This window comes from Entelurus aequoreus, linkage group LG22 (assembly GCF_033978785.1).
Source record: "Entelurus aequoreus isolate RoL-2023_Sb linkage group LG22, RoL_Eaeq_v1.1, whole genome shotgun sequence".
Classification (NCBI taxonomy): Eukaryota; Metazoa; Chordata; class Actinopteri; order Syngnathiformes; family Syngnathidae; genus Entelurus; species Entelurus aequoreus.
This window is the reverse complement of record NC_084752.1, coordinates 8,360,882-8,378,733: the sequence shown is the minus strand read 5'-3', so window position 1 is coordinate 8,378,733 and position 17,852 is coordinate 8,360,882. Positions and strand designations below refer to the sequence as shown.

Sequence of the window (17,852 nt, the reverse complement as noted above, 5' to 3'; positions counted from 1 at the left end):
GCGATTAACATGCAAAAAAAAAAAGTTTTTTTTAGAAAATATCCAATAAGGAAAAAGTTCTTATCTAATATATTTCCATTAGTGAGGGGGAATTCTGTGCAGCATCACACAGCCAGTCTGGACTTGTCATGGATTCAGGAGGGAGCCACGTAAATCAAGCCCAAGTCTTTAGCTGGCAGGGAGTCCTCCTTGCACTTAATAGTGATAAATATACATTTTATGGCAAAAAAACATATTATTAACAGCAGACAATGGAATACATTTACTGATTAAGAAGTATTATTTTGGACCGCAACTTCACAAACAGTTCATTGCTTCGCCTTTGGCCTGTTTGAAAAGTTCTAGCCCCGCAGCCTCGCCAATGCAACTGTTTATTTTGTCAGTCTGGCAACAAAAGCGTGTCATACGTCATTCATAACGCTGCCAATGCCTGTTAAAAAAAAAAAAAAAAAAAAAACTATTTGCACACGGCATGCCTCCCCGTAAGCGGTTCCACGCAAGCAAACACTGGCAGGGCCTGTGATAAGAGGAGTGAGCAGGAGTCCATGTCGTAATCACACGTCAACAAATCCTACGCGACCCATTCTAAACTCCATGAGCAATATAGCTGGAGTAACGTAGCGCCTCTTTAAGGACACAACATGGTGACGCTAAAGCTGCGCTTTGAGGACTCCCGGGGACCGGAAAGAGATTCGCACGCTCCTTACCTGGACATGCCGTCCACGATGCAGTTCTGACCCGGGTATGCCTCTCCCCGGCCCGACAGCGACCCCTGCGGCATGCCGGGTCGCGATTTCCACGACTCCATCAGCGCCGCCACGGGAGAAATTAGATTCAACAAGGGGTTGGGCTGGTCCCGGAAGGACATTGTTCCTTGTGCTCCGATCTGGTAATGGAATGAGTGTCCGCCGGAATTTACTCCAACAATGGCCGACGTGGGCCCGCCGGTGCTCTCCTGGTAGTAGCCGGCGTCGCTGGACTCCTGCTTCACCGCTTTGGACAGGACATTGTTGGAGAACACGTCCGAGTCATAGTTCCCGTTCATGGACACCGGCGGTCCCAAGATGCCGGAGAGACTGTATTCGTCGATGTTATTCCTCAGGGACAAGTATGTGGTCTCCGAAGCGGGGTAGAGACCAAGAGGCGGCGACGGCGCGCTGTAGGACTGCGGATTCATGCAACCCTCGTTTTTGTCCGGCTCGTTCTTTATTTGCGTGACAAACGGTGTGCTGGCCGTGTTGCATTTGGAACCGCCTAAGCACATGCTCCTAAAGTCAGTTCCTGGCTCGTTCTTGATGTACTTGACCATGCCCATCTGGTCCAAACCCACGTTGAACACCTCCCCGTCTTCCATCTCCACTTTGGGGAACTCAAAGGGTTTGAAGTCCGGGTCGGCAGTCAGACCGGCAGCTTCTGGGCTATGCCTGTCATTCTGGACCAAACCCAGTTCGCTGGCAGGACTGGATGCCGGGAACCCGCCCGAAGAGGGGTTCTGCGGGCTACCGATATCCATGGTAGCCCCCGTGGCCGGACTGGAGGCGGGCGGACGGACCGTGCTGGTGGGGCTGGAGACGGACGACCTCATGTTACAGGCGGTGCTGCAGGACGGAGGCGACCTCACGCTGCTCATACTCTGCGGGCTGGACATGGGGGACCTCAAGACGCCCAGGGGGCTGGCGAGAGGGGGCGAGCCCACCGTGCTGGACTCCACGGGGCTACATGCGGCTGAGTTCCTGCGCTTGATGTTGGCCAGGGTTTGTGCACACGCCGTATGGCTGACAGGACTGGTGACGGACGAGGGTCCAAAGCAGGCGGGGGGACTGGTGGTGGAGGACACCATGTTGTTCCCTCCCCCCGGGCTGGAAGAGGCCAGCACAGAAGAAGAGCCCACCGGAGTCCCAGGGGCGGACTCTCTCTGAGTGTTGCTCGGCTGCTGGAACTTAAAAGGTCTCAACTTGGGGCTCTTGGCGGCGTTCTCCTCGAGGGGCCGCCCACAACCCGGGTACTGCATCTTCCTGGGGCTGGTGCCACCCCCGTGCTGGCTGAAGGCAAAGTCCGCCTCCCTGGCAGCGTTCATGTACAGTCCCATGGACTCGGCCACGGTCTTGGAAAGCTCCTTGGAGTCCATCTCCGGCTTGTGACCATGCAGAGGGTTGCTGAAGTGCAGCGGAGCCAACTGCTGGTTCTGGCCCGGGCGAAGCGGCGGCTGCTGCTCGGGCTCCTTGGCGTCTTTGGCGTCGGCGCTGACAATGTCCATCAAGATGTCGCCCCCGCTCAGACTCAAATCTTCGGGCGTGCAGCAGAACTCCGTGGTACCGGGGATCTGAGACCATCTGTTCTCGGTGCTGCTGCCGTCAAAGAAACTTTGGTATCTTTTGGTCTCCATCACTGGCTCATGGAGTCACCTTGCAAAGGAGAGGGCAAAAGTCAAAAAGCTATGAAACAAATAACCAACTCAGAGATACCAATATTTGACCAGTCCGAGATTAAAGAAATGATATATTCATGATCTTCACTGTGCCTGTGACCTTTGATGGTTTTTCTGTGGCTTCACAGATCCAAGTTTTTGTTGTATTTTCATACTCTGACTCTTAACTTTTGCAAAATACTCCTTTAATCTCTCCTATGAAAACCACTTATCTTCACATTTTGATTTTTTTCTTTCATTTCTACTGAAAACACGAGGAAAGGTCATTGTTTTTTTTTTGTCTTAGGCTAAATACATTTCTAATGCTGTACGTCCAATGAAAAGCACGTACCTCAACATTTTGTTAGCATATTTTAATGCAAAACATGACATTACGTCATTGCGTTTATCTTTTGGCTGAACTTTAGATAAACAAAATCACAAAATCGGGACATACCGTATTTTTCGGACTATAAGTCGCAGTTTTTTTTCATAGTTTGGCCGGGGGTGCGACTTATACTCAGGAGCGACTTATGTGTGAAATGATTAACACATTAGTGTAAAATATCAAATAATATTATTTAGCTCATTCACGTAAGAGACTAGACGTATAAGATTTCATGGGATTTAGCGATTAGGAGTGACAGATTGTTTGGTAAACGTATAGCATGTTCTATATGTTATAGTTATTTGAATGACTCTTACCATAATATGTTACGTTAACATACCAGGCACGTTCTCAGTTGGTTATTTATGCCTCATATAACGTACATTTATTCAGCCTGTTGTTCACTATTCTTTATTTAATTTAAATTGCCTTTCAAATGTATATTCTTGGTGTTGGCTTTTATCAAATACATTTCCCCAAAAAATGCGACTTATATATGATTTTTTCCTTCTTTATTATGCATTTTCGGCCGGTGCGATTTATACTCCGGAGCGACTTATAGTCCGAAAAATACTGTACTTTTTTTTCTTTTCTTGCACACACATGCTATGTCCAATAAAAAGCATGTAATCACGTTTCATCAAACATATATTAAAGTTGTTGCCCTAGGCTAGGGGAAACTGGGTAACACATGGCACACTGACAAAGCTTAACCTATTGTTACTATAACAATCTACAAGGTTAATACAGTTTGCTTCTCTTTCTTCCCCTCCATTTATCTGTTTTCTTTTGTATTTCATGTTATCATTACATATATGTATTGTTGCATTTGAAACAATTTGTAGTGTAATAATGCTCATTGTCATTTCTGTGTTATCAATATTTATTTCACTAACTGCTTCTTTGCCATCACTTTTACTATCATATTTGTTCATATCCTATTCGTTGATGCTGTTCTGTTGTTATTGTTGTGTTTGTTGTTGATGTTGTCTCTCTGTCTTATCCCCCTCTTGTCCCCGCAATTTCCCCCCGTCTTCCTTTTGTTCTCTTTCTATCCCCTCCTGCACCAAATAATAATATAAATACATTTAGAGAAATATCCCCAAAAAACGTAAATAAAAAACAAAACAATTTTTAAAAGCATGTATCTGAACATGTTGTGAGTTTGATATGTTTCTTTAAAGTTTGTGGATGAAATCAAAGCAATAATCACAAACCGCGGACATACGTGTTTTCATAACTTTGATACTTATATCCAAAACTCACAGAATAGTTTTTGCTCACGGATGCAAAAAAAAAAAAATAATTAAAAAAAAAAATCAAATCGCAAAATGTGGCGATGCATGCGTTTTTTTAAAGTCCAATAAAAAATAATGCACAGTATCTCTGCTTTTTATAAAATTATATATTTTTCTCCAAAGTTTTTGCTTTAAGTTTATGGCTAAAATGTATTTTGTTTAAAAAATTTTTTTAAAAATCACTAAATGTGGAGATATGTACATGTTTTTTCCCTTAAAAATGCTGTGTCCAAAAAACAATATATCACCACATTATATAACTTTGATACATTTATCCAAAACTAATAAACATGGTTTTTGGTTCTAAATCGCAGATTCAATTTTCCAACACAAAATCATAAAATGTGGAAATGCAAACAGATTTTTTTTCTTCCATGTCCATCTCCACATTTAGTGAGATAATTTTTCCAAAATACAAGTTTTTTGCTATAAATTTGTGGCTGTAATTAAAATAAAAATCACAAAATGTGGAAAAACATGGTTTTTTTTTCTTGCATAGGAACGCGACTGTATGCTTAATGAAAACCATGTATTGTAACATTTTATTACTTTGATTCAAAACTCAAAGATTAGTTATTGGTTTTAGTTAACAGCTGAAATATTTAGAATAAAATAATCACAAAATGTGGAGATGCATGCAGATTTTTAAAAGATAAAAAGAGTGTATGCACATTTTGTGGGTTTAATTTTTTTCTTCAAAATTCAAGTTAGCGCTTTAAGTTTGTGGTTGAAATGTAAAAAAAAACTCCCTGACTAGTTATTGCTAATAGTTTGCAGCTGAAATTGTCAAAAAAAAAATCATAAAATATTGAGATGAATGCCGTTTCCCCCCCCCCCCCCCCCCCCAAGTATCTCCACATTTAATATTTGTCTTCAAAGCAAAAGTAAAAAAATTACAAAATGTGGAGATGCATGCAGATTTTTTTCTTTCATCCATCCATCCATTTTCTACCGCTTATTCCCTACGGGGTCGCTGGAGCCTATCTCAGCTACAATCGGGCGGAAGGCGGGGTACACCCTGGACAAGTCGCCACCTCATCGCAGGGCCAACACAGATAGAAGGACAACATTCACACTCACATTCACATTTTGTGGGTTTTATTGTTTTAAACCCACAAAAACTTTAAAGTTATCACTTTAAGTTTGTGGTTGAAATGAAAAAAAACCTCCCTGACTAGTTATTGCTAATAGTTTGCAGCTGAAATTGTCAAAAAAAAATCATCAAATATGGAGATGAATGCTGTTTTTTTCCCAAGTATCTCCACATTTATTTATTTTTTTAAAGTAAAAGTTAAAAAAATACAAAATGTGGAGATGCATGCAGATTTTTTTCTTTCATGTCCATTAAAAAGAGGGTATAGGCACATTTTGTGGGTTTAATTGTTTTAAACCCACAAAAAGTTTAAAGTTATCGCTTTAAAGGCCTACTGAAACCCACTACTACCGACCACGCAGTCTGATAGTTTATATATCAATGATGAAATCTTAACATTATAACACATGCCAATACGGCCGGGTTAACTTATAAAGTGACATTTTAAATTTGCCGCTAAACTTCCGGTTCGAAACGCCTCTGAGGATGACGTATGCGCGTGACGTAGCCCGGCGAACACGGGTATGCCTTCCACATTGAAGCCAATACGAAAAAGCTCTGTTTTCATTTCATAATTCCACAGTATTCTGGACATCTGTGTTCGTGAATCTGTTGGAATCATGTTCATTGCATTATGGAGAAGGAAGCTGAGCAAGCAAAGAAGAAAGTTGTCGGTGCGAAATGGACGTATTTTTCGAACGTAGTCAGCAACAACAGTACACAGCCGGCGCTTCTTTGTTTACATTCCCGAAAGATGCAGTCAAGATGGAAGAACTCGGATAACAGAGACTCTAACCAGGAGGACTTTTGACTTCGATACACAGACGCCTGTAGAGAACTGGGACAACACAGACTCTTACCAGAATTACTTTGATTTGGATGACAAAGACGCAGACGTGCTACTGTGAGTATGCAGCTTTGGCTTCTAAACATTTGATCGCTTGACCGTATGTGCGCAACTTTTTTTTGCGTATGTACGTAACTTTTTTAAAATATATAAGCTTTATGAACCTTGGGTTAGGTGAACGGTCTTTTGGGCTGAGTGATTGTGTGTGTTGATCAGGTGTTTGAATTGTATTGGCGTGTTCTATGGAGCTAGGAGCTAGCATAGGAGCTAGGAGCTAGCATAACAAACACGCAGGTGTTTTTATGCAGGATTAATTTGTGGCATATTAAATATAAGCCTGGTTGTGTTGTGGCTAATAGAGTAAATATATGTCTTGTGTTTATTTACTGTTGTAGTCATTCCCAGCTGAATATCAGGTACCGTGAGTATGCAGCCTTGGCTGCTAAACATTTGATAGCTTGACCGTATGTGCGCGTCACGTACGTAACTTTTTAAAAATATATAAGCTTTATGAACCTTGGGTTAGGTGAACGGTCTTTTGGGCTGAGTGATTGTGTGTGTTGATCAGGTGTTTGAATTGTATTGGCGTGTTCTATGGAGCTAGGAGCTAGCAGAGGAGCTAGGAGCTAGCATAACAAACACGCAGGTGTTTTTATGCAGGATTAATTTGTGGCATATTAAATATAAGCCTGGTTGTGTTGTGGCTAATAGAGTATATATATGTCTTGTGTTTATTTACTGTTGTAGTCATTCCCAGCTGAATATCAGGTCACCCCCGGCTCTCACAGCATTTTTTTAAAGTAAAAGTTAAAAAAATACAAAATGTGGAGATGCATGCAGATTTGTTTCTTTCATGTCCATTAAAAAGAGGTTATAGGCACATTTTGTGGGTTTAATTGTTTTAAACCCACAAAAAGTTTAAAGTTATCCCTTTAAGTTTGTGGTTGAAATGAAAAAAAAACTCCCTGACTAGTTATTGCTAATAGTTTGCAGCTGAAATTGTCAAAAAAAAAAAATCAAATATGGAGATGAATGCTGTTTTTTTCCCCCCAAGTATCTCCACATTTAATATTTGTCTTCAAAGCAAAAGTAAAAAAATTACAAAATGTGGAGATGCATGCAGTTCGTTTTCTTTCATGTCCATTAAAGAGGGTATATGCACATTTGTGGGTTTGTTTTAAACCCACAAAAAGTTTAAAGTTATCGCTTTAAGTTTGTTGTTGAAATGAAAAAAACTCCCTGACTAGTTATTGCTAATAATTTGCAGCTGAAATTGTCACAAAAAAAATATCATGCAATATGGAGATTAATGCAGTTTTTTTTCCAAGTATCTCCACATTTAATATTTGTCTTCAAAGTAAAAGTAAAAAAAATACAAAATGTGGAGATGCATGCATATTTTTTTCTTTCATGTCCATGACAGAGGGTATATGCACATTTTGTGAGTTTGTTTTAAACCCACAAAAAGTTTAAAGTTATCGCTTTAAGTTTGTTGTTGAAATGAAAAAAAAAAAAAAAAAAAATCATAAAATATGGAAATTAATGCAGTTTTTTTCCAAGTATCTCCACATTTAATATTTGTCTTCAAAGTAAAAGTAAAAAAAATACAAAATGTGGAGATGCATGCAGATTTTTTCTTTCATGTCCAATAAAAAGAAAGTATATGCACATTTTGTGGGTTTAATTGTTTTAAACCCACAAAAAGTTTAAAGTTATCACTTTAAGTTTGCGGTTGAAATGAAAAAAAACTCCCTGACTAGTTATTGCTAATAGTTTGCAGTTGAAATTGTAAAAAAAAACAAAACAAAACATAAAATATGGAGATTAATGCAGTTTTTTTTCCAAGTATCTCCACATTTAATATTTGTCTTCAAAGTAACAGTAAAAAAATTACAAAATGTGGAGATGCATGCAGATTTTTTTCTTTCATGTCCATTACAGAGGGTATATGCACATTTTGTGGGTTTGTTTTAAACCCACAAAAAGTTTAAAGTTATCGCTTTAAGTTTGTTGTTGAAATGAAAAAAAAAATAAAAAAAATCATAAAATATGGAGATTAATGCAGTTTTTTTCCAAGTATCTCCACATTTAATATTTGTCTTCAAAGTAAAAGTAAAAAAAATACAAAATGTGGAGATGCATGCAGATTTTTTCTTTCATGTCCAATAAAAAGAAAGTATATGCACATTTTGTGGGTTTAATTGTTTTAAACCCACACAAAGTTTAAAGTCATCCCTTTAAGTTTGTGGTTGAAATGAAAAAAACTCCCTGACTAGTTATTGCTAATAGTTTGCAGCTGAAATTGTCAAAAAAAAACCAAAACATAAAATATGGAGATTAATGCAGTTTTTTTCCAAGTATCTCCACATTTAATATTTGTCTTCAAAGTAACAGTAAAAAAAATACAAAATGTGGAGATGCATGCAGATTTTTTTCTTTCATGTCCATTACAGAGGGTATAGCTCGGTTGGTAGAGCGGCCGTGCCAGCAACTTGAGGGTTGCAGGTTCGATCCCCGCTTCCGCCATCCTAGTCACTGCCGTTGTGTCCTTGGGCAAGACACTTTACCCACCTGCTCCCAGTGCCACCCACACTGGTTTGAATGTAACTTAGATATTGGGTTTCACTATGTAAAGCGCTTTGAGTCACTTGAGAAAAAGCGCTATATAAATGTAATTCACTTCACTTCACTTCACTATATGCACATTTCGTGGGTTTGTTTTAAACCCACAAAAAGTTTAAAGTTATCGCTTTAAGTTTGTTGTTGAAATGAAAAAAATATATAAAAAAATCATAAAATATGGAGATTAATGCAGTTTTTTTCAAGTATCTCCACATTTAATATTTGTCTTCAAAGTAAAAGTAAAAAAAATTACAAAATGTGGAGATGCATGCAGATTTTTTCTTTCATGTCCAATAAAAAGAAAGTATATGCACATTTTGTGGGTTTAATTGTTTTAAACCCACAAAAAGTTTAAACTTATCCCTTTAAGTTTGTGGTTGAAATGAAAAAAACTCCCTGACTAGTTATTGCTAATAGTTTGCAGTTGAAATTGTAAAAAAAAAAATTAAAAAAAATCATAAAATATGGAGATTAATGCATTTTTTTTCCAAGTATCTCCACATTTAATATTTGTCTTCAAAGTAAAAGTAAAAAAATTACAAAATGTGGAGATGCGTGCTGATTTTTTTTTTCTTTCATGTCCAATGAAAGGCAAGTATCGCCACATTTTGTGAGTTTGATATTTTTCTCCAAAATACAAGTTGTTCATTTTAGTATGTGGCTGAAATTTTGAAAATAAAAATCACAAAATGTGAAGCTACATTTTTTTTCCCCCCCTTGCAGATGCGTCACCACATTTTAGCACTTTGATCCTTTTGTGCTGAGAAGCATCCACACATATAATTGCTTTCAGTTTACAGCTGAGATTTAAAAAAAAAAAAAAAAAAAAAAAGAAAGAAAAAAAAAAAGAAGGAAGCAGAAGAGACTTGCTTTTCATTGCATCTCCACATTTTGTGATTTTATTTTTTTTATTTCCGCTGCTGTACCAAGAGATTTTCTGCTCATATTAGAAAAATATGTCGCAACGATTACCGCCAATACGACGGAATGCGCTCGCCTGGTTGGTTTTTTTTTAGTACTCGGGAAAGTTGTTGCTTTTAGTTTTGGGCTGAAACAAAAAATGTGTGAGGATACATTTTGTGAGGGTGTTTGTTTTTATTCAGCCAAAACTAAAAGCAACAACTTTTCCGAGTATTTACCATGAATTGATTAACGTAGACCCTGACTTAAACAAATTGAAAAACTTATTCAGGTGTTACCATTTAGTAGTCAATTGTACGAAATATGTACTGTATTGTGCAATCTTCTACTAATAAAAGTTTCAATCAATCAGTTAGATTTGCTACTACAATTCCTGAGACAACTTCACAGCTCTGAGAAAAAGGCAGGCTTCACTACACATCTTAAATCAAGCTCTGACAACTATCCATACGGCAGCTCCAGATATGGGAGTTTGATCATTTAGCTTTTCCTCGGCGAATAACCATTACCATGAATTGATTTAACGTGGAAAACTTATTCGGGTGTTACCATTTAGTGGTCAATTGTACGGAATATGTACTGTAGTGTGTAATCTACTACCGTATTTTTCGGAGTTTAAGTCGCTCCGGAGTATAAGTCACACCGGCCGGAAAATGCATAATAAAGAAGGAAAAAAACACATATAAGTCGCACTGGAGTTTAAGTCGCATTTTTGGGGGAAATGTATTTGATAAAAGCCAACACCAAGAATAGACATTTGAAAGGCAATTTAAAATAAATAAAGAATAGTGAACAACAGGCTGAATAAGTGTACGTTATATGAGGCATAAATAACCAACTGAGAAGGTGCCTGGTATGTTAACGTAACATATTATGGTAAGAGTCATTCAAATAACTATAACATATAGAACATGCTATACGTTTACCAAACAATCTGTCACTCCTAATCGCTAAATCCCATGAAATCTTATACGTCTAGAATGAGCTGAATAATATTATTTGATATTTTACGGTGATGTGTTAGTAATTTCACACATAAGTCGCTCCTGAGTATAAGTCGCACCCCCGGCCAAACTATGAAAAAACCTGCGACTTATAGTCCGAAAATTCGTAATTGTTTTGTATCTAGTTTGCACTTTGTGTTATTATTATTATTATTATTGTCTTTTATCTAGCTTGCACTTTGTCTGTATTGTTACTATTATCATTATTATCGACTCCTCTTAGCCTCATTCTTTTTATTTTCCTATTTTTAATGATGTTAGATCTGTGTTGTTGTTGACAAGTGTTGTAAATGAGCTTTGGCTACAAACACTATACATTGGATAACTGTTTCAGATATCTATGTTTCTGTATCTGTCCCTATTTCAAATAAACCTTTATGTGTACAGCTCTGGTAATGGGTACATTCGCACCCACCTGCACAAATGTAACAAAATAAATATTACTTTTTTTTGTTTACTAGGGCATGCATATATAATATGCATTAGTTTGACCATATAAAATCAACGATAATAAATAGGAGATGCTTGGAAATAGCATAAAAATGCCCCAAAAACTTGGAAAAACGCGATTCATAGCGTTACTTTTTGGTGTAACCATCATGCGCGTTGTGTTCAGGTATATTTCTTTTATATTTTGATAAATCATCGTAAATAGGTATTGATCAATCTTTAAGCTGTGTGTATTTGATTTCAGTTTGATTTTGACATCTTTAATTAGAATTGTAGTTGAAACTTGTACAACCTTGTGTTGCGCTCATGATGGCGTAACCCAGGGGTGTCCAAAGTGTGGCCCGCATCACAAGTTTTTTTGGCCCGCGGCATGTTGTCAAAATAAAATCGGACAAAAAAACAACAGTAAAAATGTAAGCATAATAAGCAAATATGGTAGCTAATTTTAACACTAAAATTAATACAAAGCAGACACATTGTTTTGTCTGTAAATGTATGTCTGTTTTAGATTCTTTTTTTTTACAAAATAAAATATCAAAATGGCCCCCGCGTGCTTTGACTTGCCAGTGTGCAGCCCTTTGTGGAAAAAGTTTGGACACCCCTGGCGTAACCAAACTAGATTATTTTGAATATTTATTCCCTTTTTTTATATTTAGTATATATAAATATACTGTGTTTTATTCTTTTTTTTTCTTTTTGGAACATGTACTATACATATAATACAATAAAGTCCCATATAAAATGATGTTTCTAGCAATACTTTAATTTTGCCTTTGAAAGTAACACTCCAATGTCCATTAGTGGAGCTGTACACTTATATATAAACTGGTAGGCTAGATTTAAAAAAAAACAATTTTAAACTGTTGCAATTCTGGCATCAATAAGCAGATAGATAAGGGGAAAGGTTAATGACATGTTCTATTTTTTTTGTAAATTCCTCACCTCTGCCTCGCACCGAAAACAACAAATCTCCCCCCTCTTATACGTCCCGCCCACTTGAGCATGACGGCTTGGGATTGGCCCGGAGAGCTGTCAATCCACAGTTCGGCGTCCACAACAGTGCTGCGACACAAAGTTGGAACGGTTTGTTTTGGTGTTTTTTTTTTTTTTGTTGTTGTTTTTTTTTCCCCCCGTCGTGCCAAAAAAAACAACAAAAAAAACAGTGATTAAAACAAAAGAGGACGTTCGGTTTATTAAGAAAGGAAAGTGTTCGGAGTTGTGTTATGAACACACACACACACACACACACACAAACACACACCCCCTCGAGAGTAGCTTGAAATAAAAGTGCATGTTCAAACTGTGCATTTTTTGAAATAAACAACAACAACAACAACAACAAATTGTGCTGCAAACGTCATCATTAGTGGCAAAACGTGAATTTGACGATTAGTTAGTGAACACTTGCCGCGGACTTGTTTTGGGGAGGGGGATATCAAAATAAACGTTTAAAGCAAGCGTTGCATGCAAACAAAAACATACAAAAAAATGTATATTTCATCATTTAAAATGTGTTATTCCGGGCTTACCTTCATAAACACGACATTCGTGGGGAGGCTCGTCAGGTGCTGCTGGAACGCTGCTGCTGCTGAAGCGGGAAAAGAGCGTCTTTTTTGGGGGGGTCTTTCTTTCTTTCTTTTTCAAGGTGTCCGCTGCATAGTTGCGCCAGTTGGCGACCGAGCGCGCCTCTTCCCGGTAATCCTCTGCGGGGCTGCGAGCTCCTCCTGACGGCCTGACAGTCGGACGGGTGCCGCTGCTAGCGCTGGAGTGGAAGTGGAAGTGGAAGAGAGGAAGGGGGCGGGGCGGTGGGGGGAGAGAGAGAAGAGGAGGGGCGTGAGGATAGGGGGAGGGGTCTCACTTCGTGACGTCACGTCCAGCGACAACCCCCTCTTTTGAAGATTATCATAGTGATGATCACACTAGTCGCACTAATAATAGCACGTTTCGGAGAAACCAAATTTAAAAATAACAAAATACGATGACGACTTCAGGTCGAGTGACGTCGACCTGGAGGCCCCGCCCACTCGGTGTGGTGTGGGAGGGGCTTAACGTCAGGTAGACAGACAGGTATACTGTCTAAAACAAACCATATCACATATAAATTCATATCACAGTGCTTGAAGTATTCATACACATGTGATTGTATTGTTATTCCGCTCACTTTACTAGGAATTAATATTTTAAATAAATAAAATAAAAAAAGCAGTCCACGTCGTGACACGTACCTCCACCAGGTGGCGCACTTTTGCACCCAAGCAGGGACCCTGACATCTCACCCACACCCAATTTAGAACCAACAAGCCAATTTAAGATGCACAGTCTTGCATAATTATGTTGCCAATGTTTTTATTTGATAGTGAATGAAATCAAAATAAAGATGGAAATGGAAATAAAATAGCAACCCAAATGATATGAACACTTTTCCTTTTTTTGATGCTGTTCATTTTTCTCCAAAATACAAGTTTTTGCTATAAGTTTGTGGCTGTAAATACAATAAAAATCACAAAATGTGGAAAAAACATGTTTTTTTTTTCCTTGCATAGGAAGGCGACTGTACGCTTAATGAAAACCATGTATTTTATTACTTTGATACTTTTATTCAAAACTCAAAGATTAGTTATTGGTTTTAGTTTACAGCTGAAATATTTAGAATAAAATAATCCCAAAATGTGGAGATGCGTGCAGATTTTTAAAAGATAAAAAGAAAGTGGATGCACATTTTGTGGGTTTAATTTTTTCCTTCAAAATTCAAGTTATCGCTCTAAGTTTGTGGTTGAAATTAAAAAAAACTCCCTGACTGCTAATAGTTTGCAGCTGAAATTGTCAAAAAAAACAACAAACATGAAATATGTTTTTTTCACCCCCAAGTATCTCCACATTTAATATTTGTCTTCAAAGTAAAAGTAAAAAAATTACAAAATGTGGAGATGCATGCAGATTTGATAATTATACAGAGAACCAAATGATGATTAAATATGTATAGACAAGGAAATATATAATATATAAAAAATAATATACTGCTGTATATTTATGTCATTTTTTTTGTGGGAATGCAATTGCAATTATTTAATTTTTAATTTTATTCACTCAATATCCAATTATTGATTACAAAATTAGGGAACATATTGAATGAAAAGGAGCAAAAAGAAGTATACACTTATATCTTCCACCTATTCAAGCAAATACAAATATAGCTATCCAATTCAAAATACAATAAAGGCCATATTTCTATTTCATAACATACAACACAAATAATAAACAAAATCAGCTTACTTTGGTTTTCTTCCACTGTCAAGTTTGTTCCATAAACTAATCAATAACTTGAGTGAAATGGCATCTTTCCATAGTTGCTGTTCTAAACCTAAATTGAAAGAATGAGTTAGGTTATACTTATCATTTATCATCTTATCATTTTAAGAATAATGTACTTAAACCGTTCATTAAATTTCAATATGGTTTATCTGTTTAAATATTGGGTTTGAATATGAAAGAAGATATCATGCAATAGTACACTTCTATTTGTATTATTGTTATGTTAATAGAATATTAGGATTTTTTTAAATATATATTTTATGCTATAATCATCATATTTGTCCACTCCTGGTACCTCTCTATGGTGGCGTCACAGAAAAGCCAAAGAAAAAGACACATTTGCCCACAAAGGTGATGACTTTTCTCCCAAAAATGTTATCTTTATACTTACAGGGGTGTCAAACTCCTTTTCATTGAGGGCCACATTGCAGTTTTGGCCGCCCTAAGAGACGTTAATAATAGAAAAACACATGTCACACCTATGCATTTGATTAGTAAATGTATATTTTACCTACACTGTAAGAACTACAAATCTGTGGATTTTGCGGTCAAAAATATGTTACCATAAAATTTACAGTAAAACGGTAACACTATTTTAATATAAAATTCTGGTGAAAAAAATACATTGTCATGTTTACAGTGTACAATTTGATGGATAACTTGCTTTGAAATCATAAGACTAAGTAGATATTCATGTGTTTTTTTACCCCAAAAATGTTTAGAATGTATGATAATATAATATCTGTTGCATTATTAGATAGATCAAGTTTATATATATATATATATATATATATATATATATATATATATATATAATATATTATATAATATTAATATATAATAATAATATAATATAATATATATATAATAATAATATATATAATAAATATAATAATAATACATATAATAATATATAATATAATATAATATTATAATATATATAATATAATATAATATTATAATATATATATATATATATATATATATATATATATATATATATATATATATATATATATATATATATATATATATATATATTTATATATATATATATAACTGCATGCAGTACATGTCTTTTTTTTCTGTCAAAATAGAAAAAGAAAGATAAAGTACTTAATTGATGCATATTATTTCCAAGCTTTCACGGGCCATTCAAAATGATGTGGCGCTTTGAGTCACTAGAGAAAAAGCGCTATATAAATACATATATATATATATATTTTTTTTGTTCTGTCAAAATAAAAAAAAACAATTACATTCAGTGAGAACATATGAAGTACTTTATTGACACATCTCATTTCCAGGTGTTTGCGGGCCAGATCTGGCCCCCAGGCCTTGAGTTTAACACCTGTGCTTTAGAGGTTCTACGGTTACTGTAAGACTTGTGTCAAACTCAAGGCCCGGGGGCCAGATCTGGCCCGCAAACACCTGGAAATGAGATGTGTCAATAAAGTACGTCATATTTTCTCACTAAATGTAATTGATTTTTTTCATTTTGACAGAAAATATATATGTGTATTGCTTAAAGTTGCATACCTTTTAAACGTTAATAGTATCCAATATTGCAACAAATATTACAGTATGTTGTCATACTTTCCAAACATGCTTTTGTCTAAATGAAAATACATAACTTTACAGCAAACTACCCATCAAATGAATAAAAATGACAATAAATGTTACGTTGTTCTTTGCGGTAGTGTTTTTCAACCACTGTGCCGCGGCACACTAGTATAATAAATATTTTTTGCAAACCAGTAATTATAGTCTGCAAATGATGTGTTGTTGTTGAGTTTCTGTACGGTCTAGAGCTCGGCAGAGTAACCATGTAATACTCTTCCATATCAGTAGGTGGCAGCCGGTAGCTAATAGCTTTGTAGATGTCGGAAACAGCGGGAGGCAGGGTGCAGGTAAAACGGTATCTAATGCTTAAACCAAAAATAAACACAAGGTGAGTACCCCTAAGAAAAGGCATTGAAGCTTAGGGAAGGCTATGCAGAACGAAACTAAAACTGAACTGGCTTCAAAGTAAACAAAAACAGAATGCTGGACGACAGCAAAGACTTACTCTGGAGCAAAGACGGCGTCCACAATGTACATCCGAACATGACCCCACAAAGAAGGATAAAAACAACTGAAAAATGTTTGATTGCTAAAACAAAGTAGATGCGGCAAATATCGCTCAAAGGAAGACATGAAACTGCTACAGGAAAATACCAAAAAAAGAGAAAAAGCCACCAAAATAGGAGCGCAAGACAAGAACTAAAACACTGCACTCAGGAAAACAGCTAAAAACTCCAAATAAGTCAGGGTGTGATGTGACAGGTGGTGACAGTACACCTACTTTGAGACAAGAGCTATATTGATGCATGCTTGGTTATGGGTTAAAGTCATACCCAACAATTGCGACAACAACTTTTTATTGTCAACTGAGTTTGTTTATTAATGATTTCTGCTGGTGGTGTGCCTCCACATTTTTTAAAGCTAAAAATGTGCTTTGGCTCAAAAAAGGTTGAAAAACACTGATTGACAGCATATTACTGTACATTGAAAAAAAAACAAAAAAAAAAACATTTTTTGCGTAAAAATTCTGTTGACTGAGCTGCCAGATTTTGACTGTAAAATCTAAGGTTGTTTTTTTTTAACGGTGTATTACTGTAAATGGAAAGACGGCACATTTGTTTATACGGTAGGAAAAACTGGCAGCTAAATTGCCAGAATAAAAAAAATAATTGTACAGTTTTTCCATTCACAATATAATGTTGTAAAAACCACTGTCAATTCAACACAAAAATTCAGCTTTTTCCGTAAAACGCCCCCCCCCCCCCCAAAAAAAAAAACAGTGGTATTATTTTTCCATTTACCGTAAAATGTTGTAAAGCCGCTGCTCCTCCACATGGAGAGGAGCCAGACGAGGTGGTTCGGGCATCTGCTCAGGATTCCACCCGAACAGGGAGGTGTTTAGGGCACGTCCGACCGGTAGGAGGCCACGGGGAAGACCCAGGACACGAAGGGCCTGGTAATGCCTCGGGATCCCCCGGGAGGAGCTGGACAAAGTGGCTGGGGAGAGGGAAGTCTGGACTTCCCTGCTTAGGCTGCTTCCCCCGCGACCCCACCTCGGATAAGCGGAAGAAAATGGATGGATGGATGGATGTTGTAAAAAATTTAAAAAACACTATTTTACAGTAAAATTTTACTGTAAAATGGACAATCTACCTAAAACAATTTCTATAAATAATAGTGAAATCCAGAGGCAAATTCATACATTATTCACTCATGGACACACACCTGTTGTTGTTGACTTTGGATTAGCGACTGCACAAACATCAAGACCGCGGAACATAGACACACTGCGGGCTTACACACAAACATGCATCCATAAAAATATACGCTACACATACACCCCCCAAAACCCCCCCGCCCCCCCAACCCAACGCCCTCGACGCAAATCCCATAGGGGTGATGAATGGATGGTCAGCGCCTGAGAGCTGCGGCCTACCATCATGACCC

The 17,852-nt window shown here is 37.1% G+C and overlaps 1 protein-coding gene across 1 annotated transcript; it reads right to left on the bottom strand.

The window, feature by feature from the left end:
* Positions 1 to 626: 626 nt before the first annotated feature.
* On the bottom strand, positions 627 to 17,306 carry LOC133639910 (mineralocorticoid receptor-like). Its single transcript, XM_062033599.1, has 4 exons — positions 17,207 to 17,306; positions 14,734 to 14,784; positions 12,560 to 12,792; positions 627 to 2,405 (listed from the first exon to the last, which is right to left on the bottom strand). Exon 4 carries the CDS (start codon positions 2,384 to 2,386, stop codon positions 704 to 706), a length of 1,683 nt encoding a protein of 560 aa, XP_061889583.1. The 5' UTR covers positions 2,387 to 2,405; positions 12,560 to 12,792; positions 14,734 to 14,784; positions 17,207 to 17,306; the 3' UTR covers positions 627 to 703.
* Positions 17,307 to 17,852: the final 546 nt, after the last annotated feature.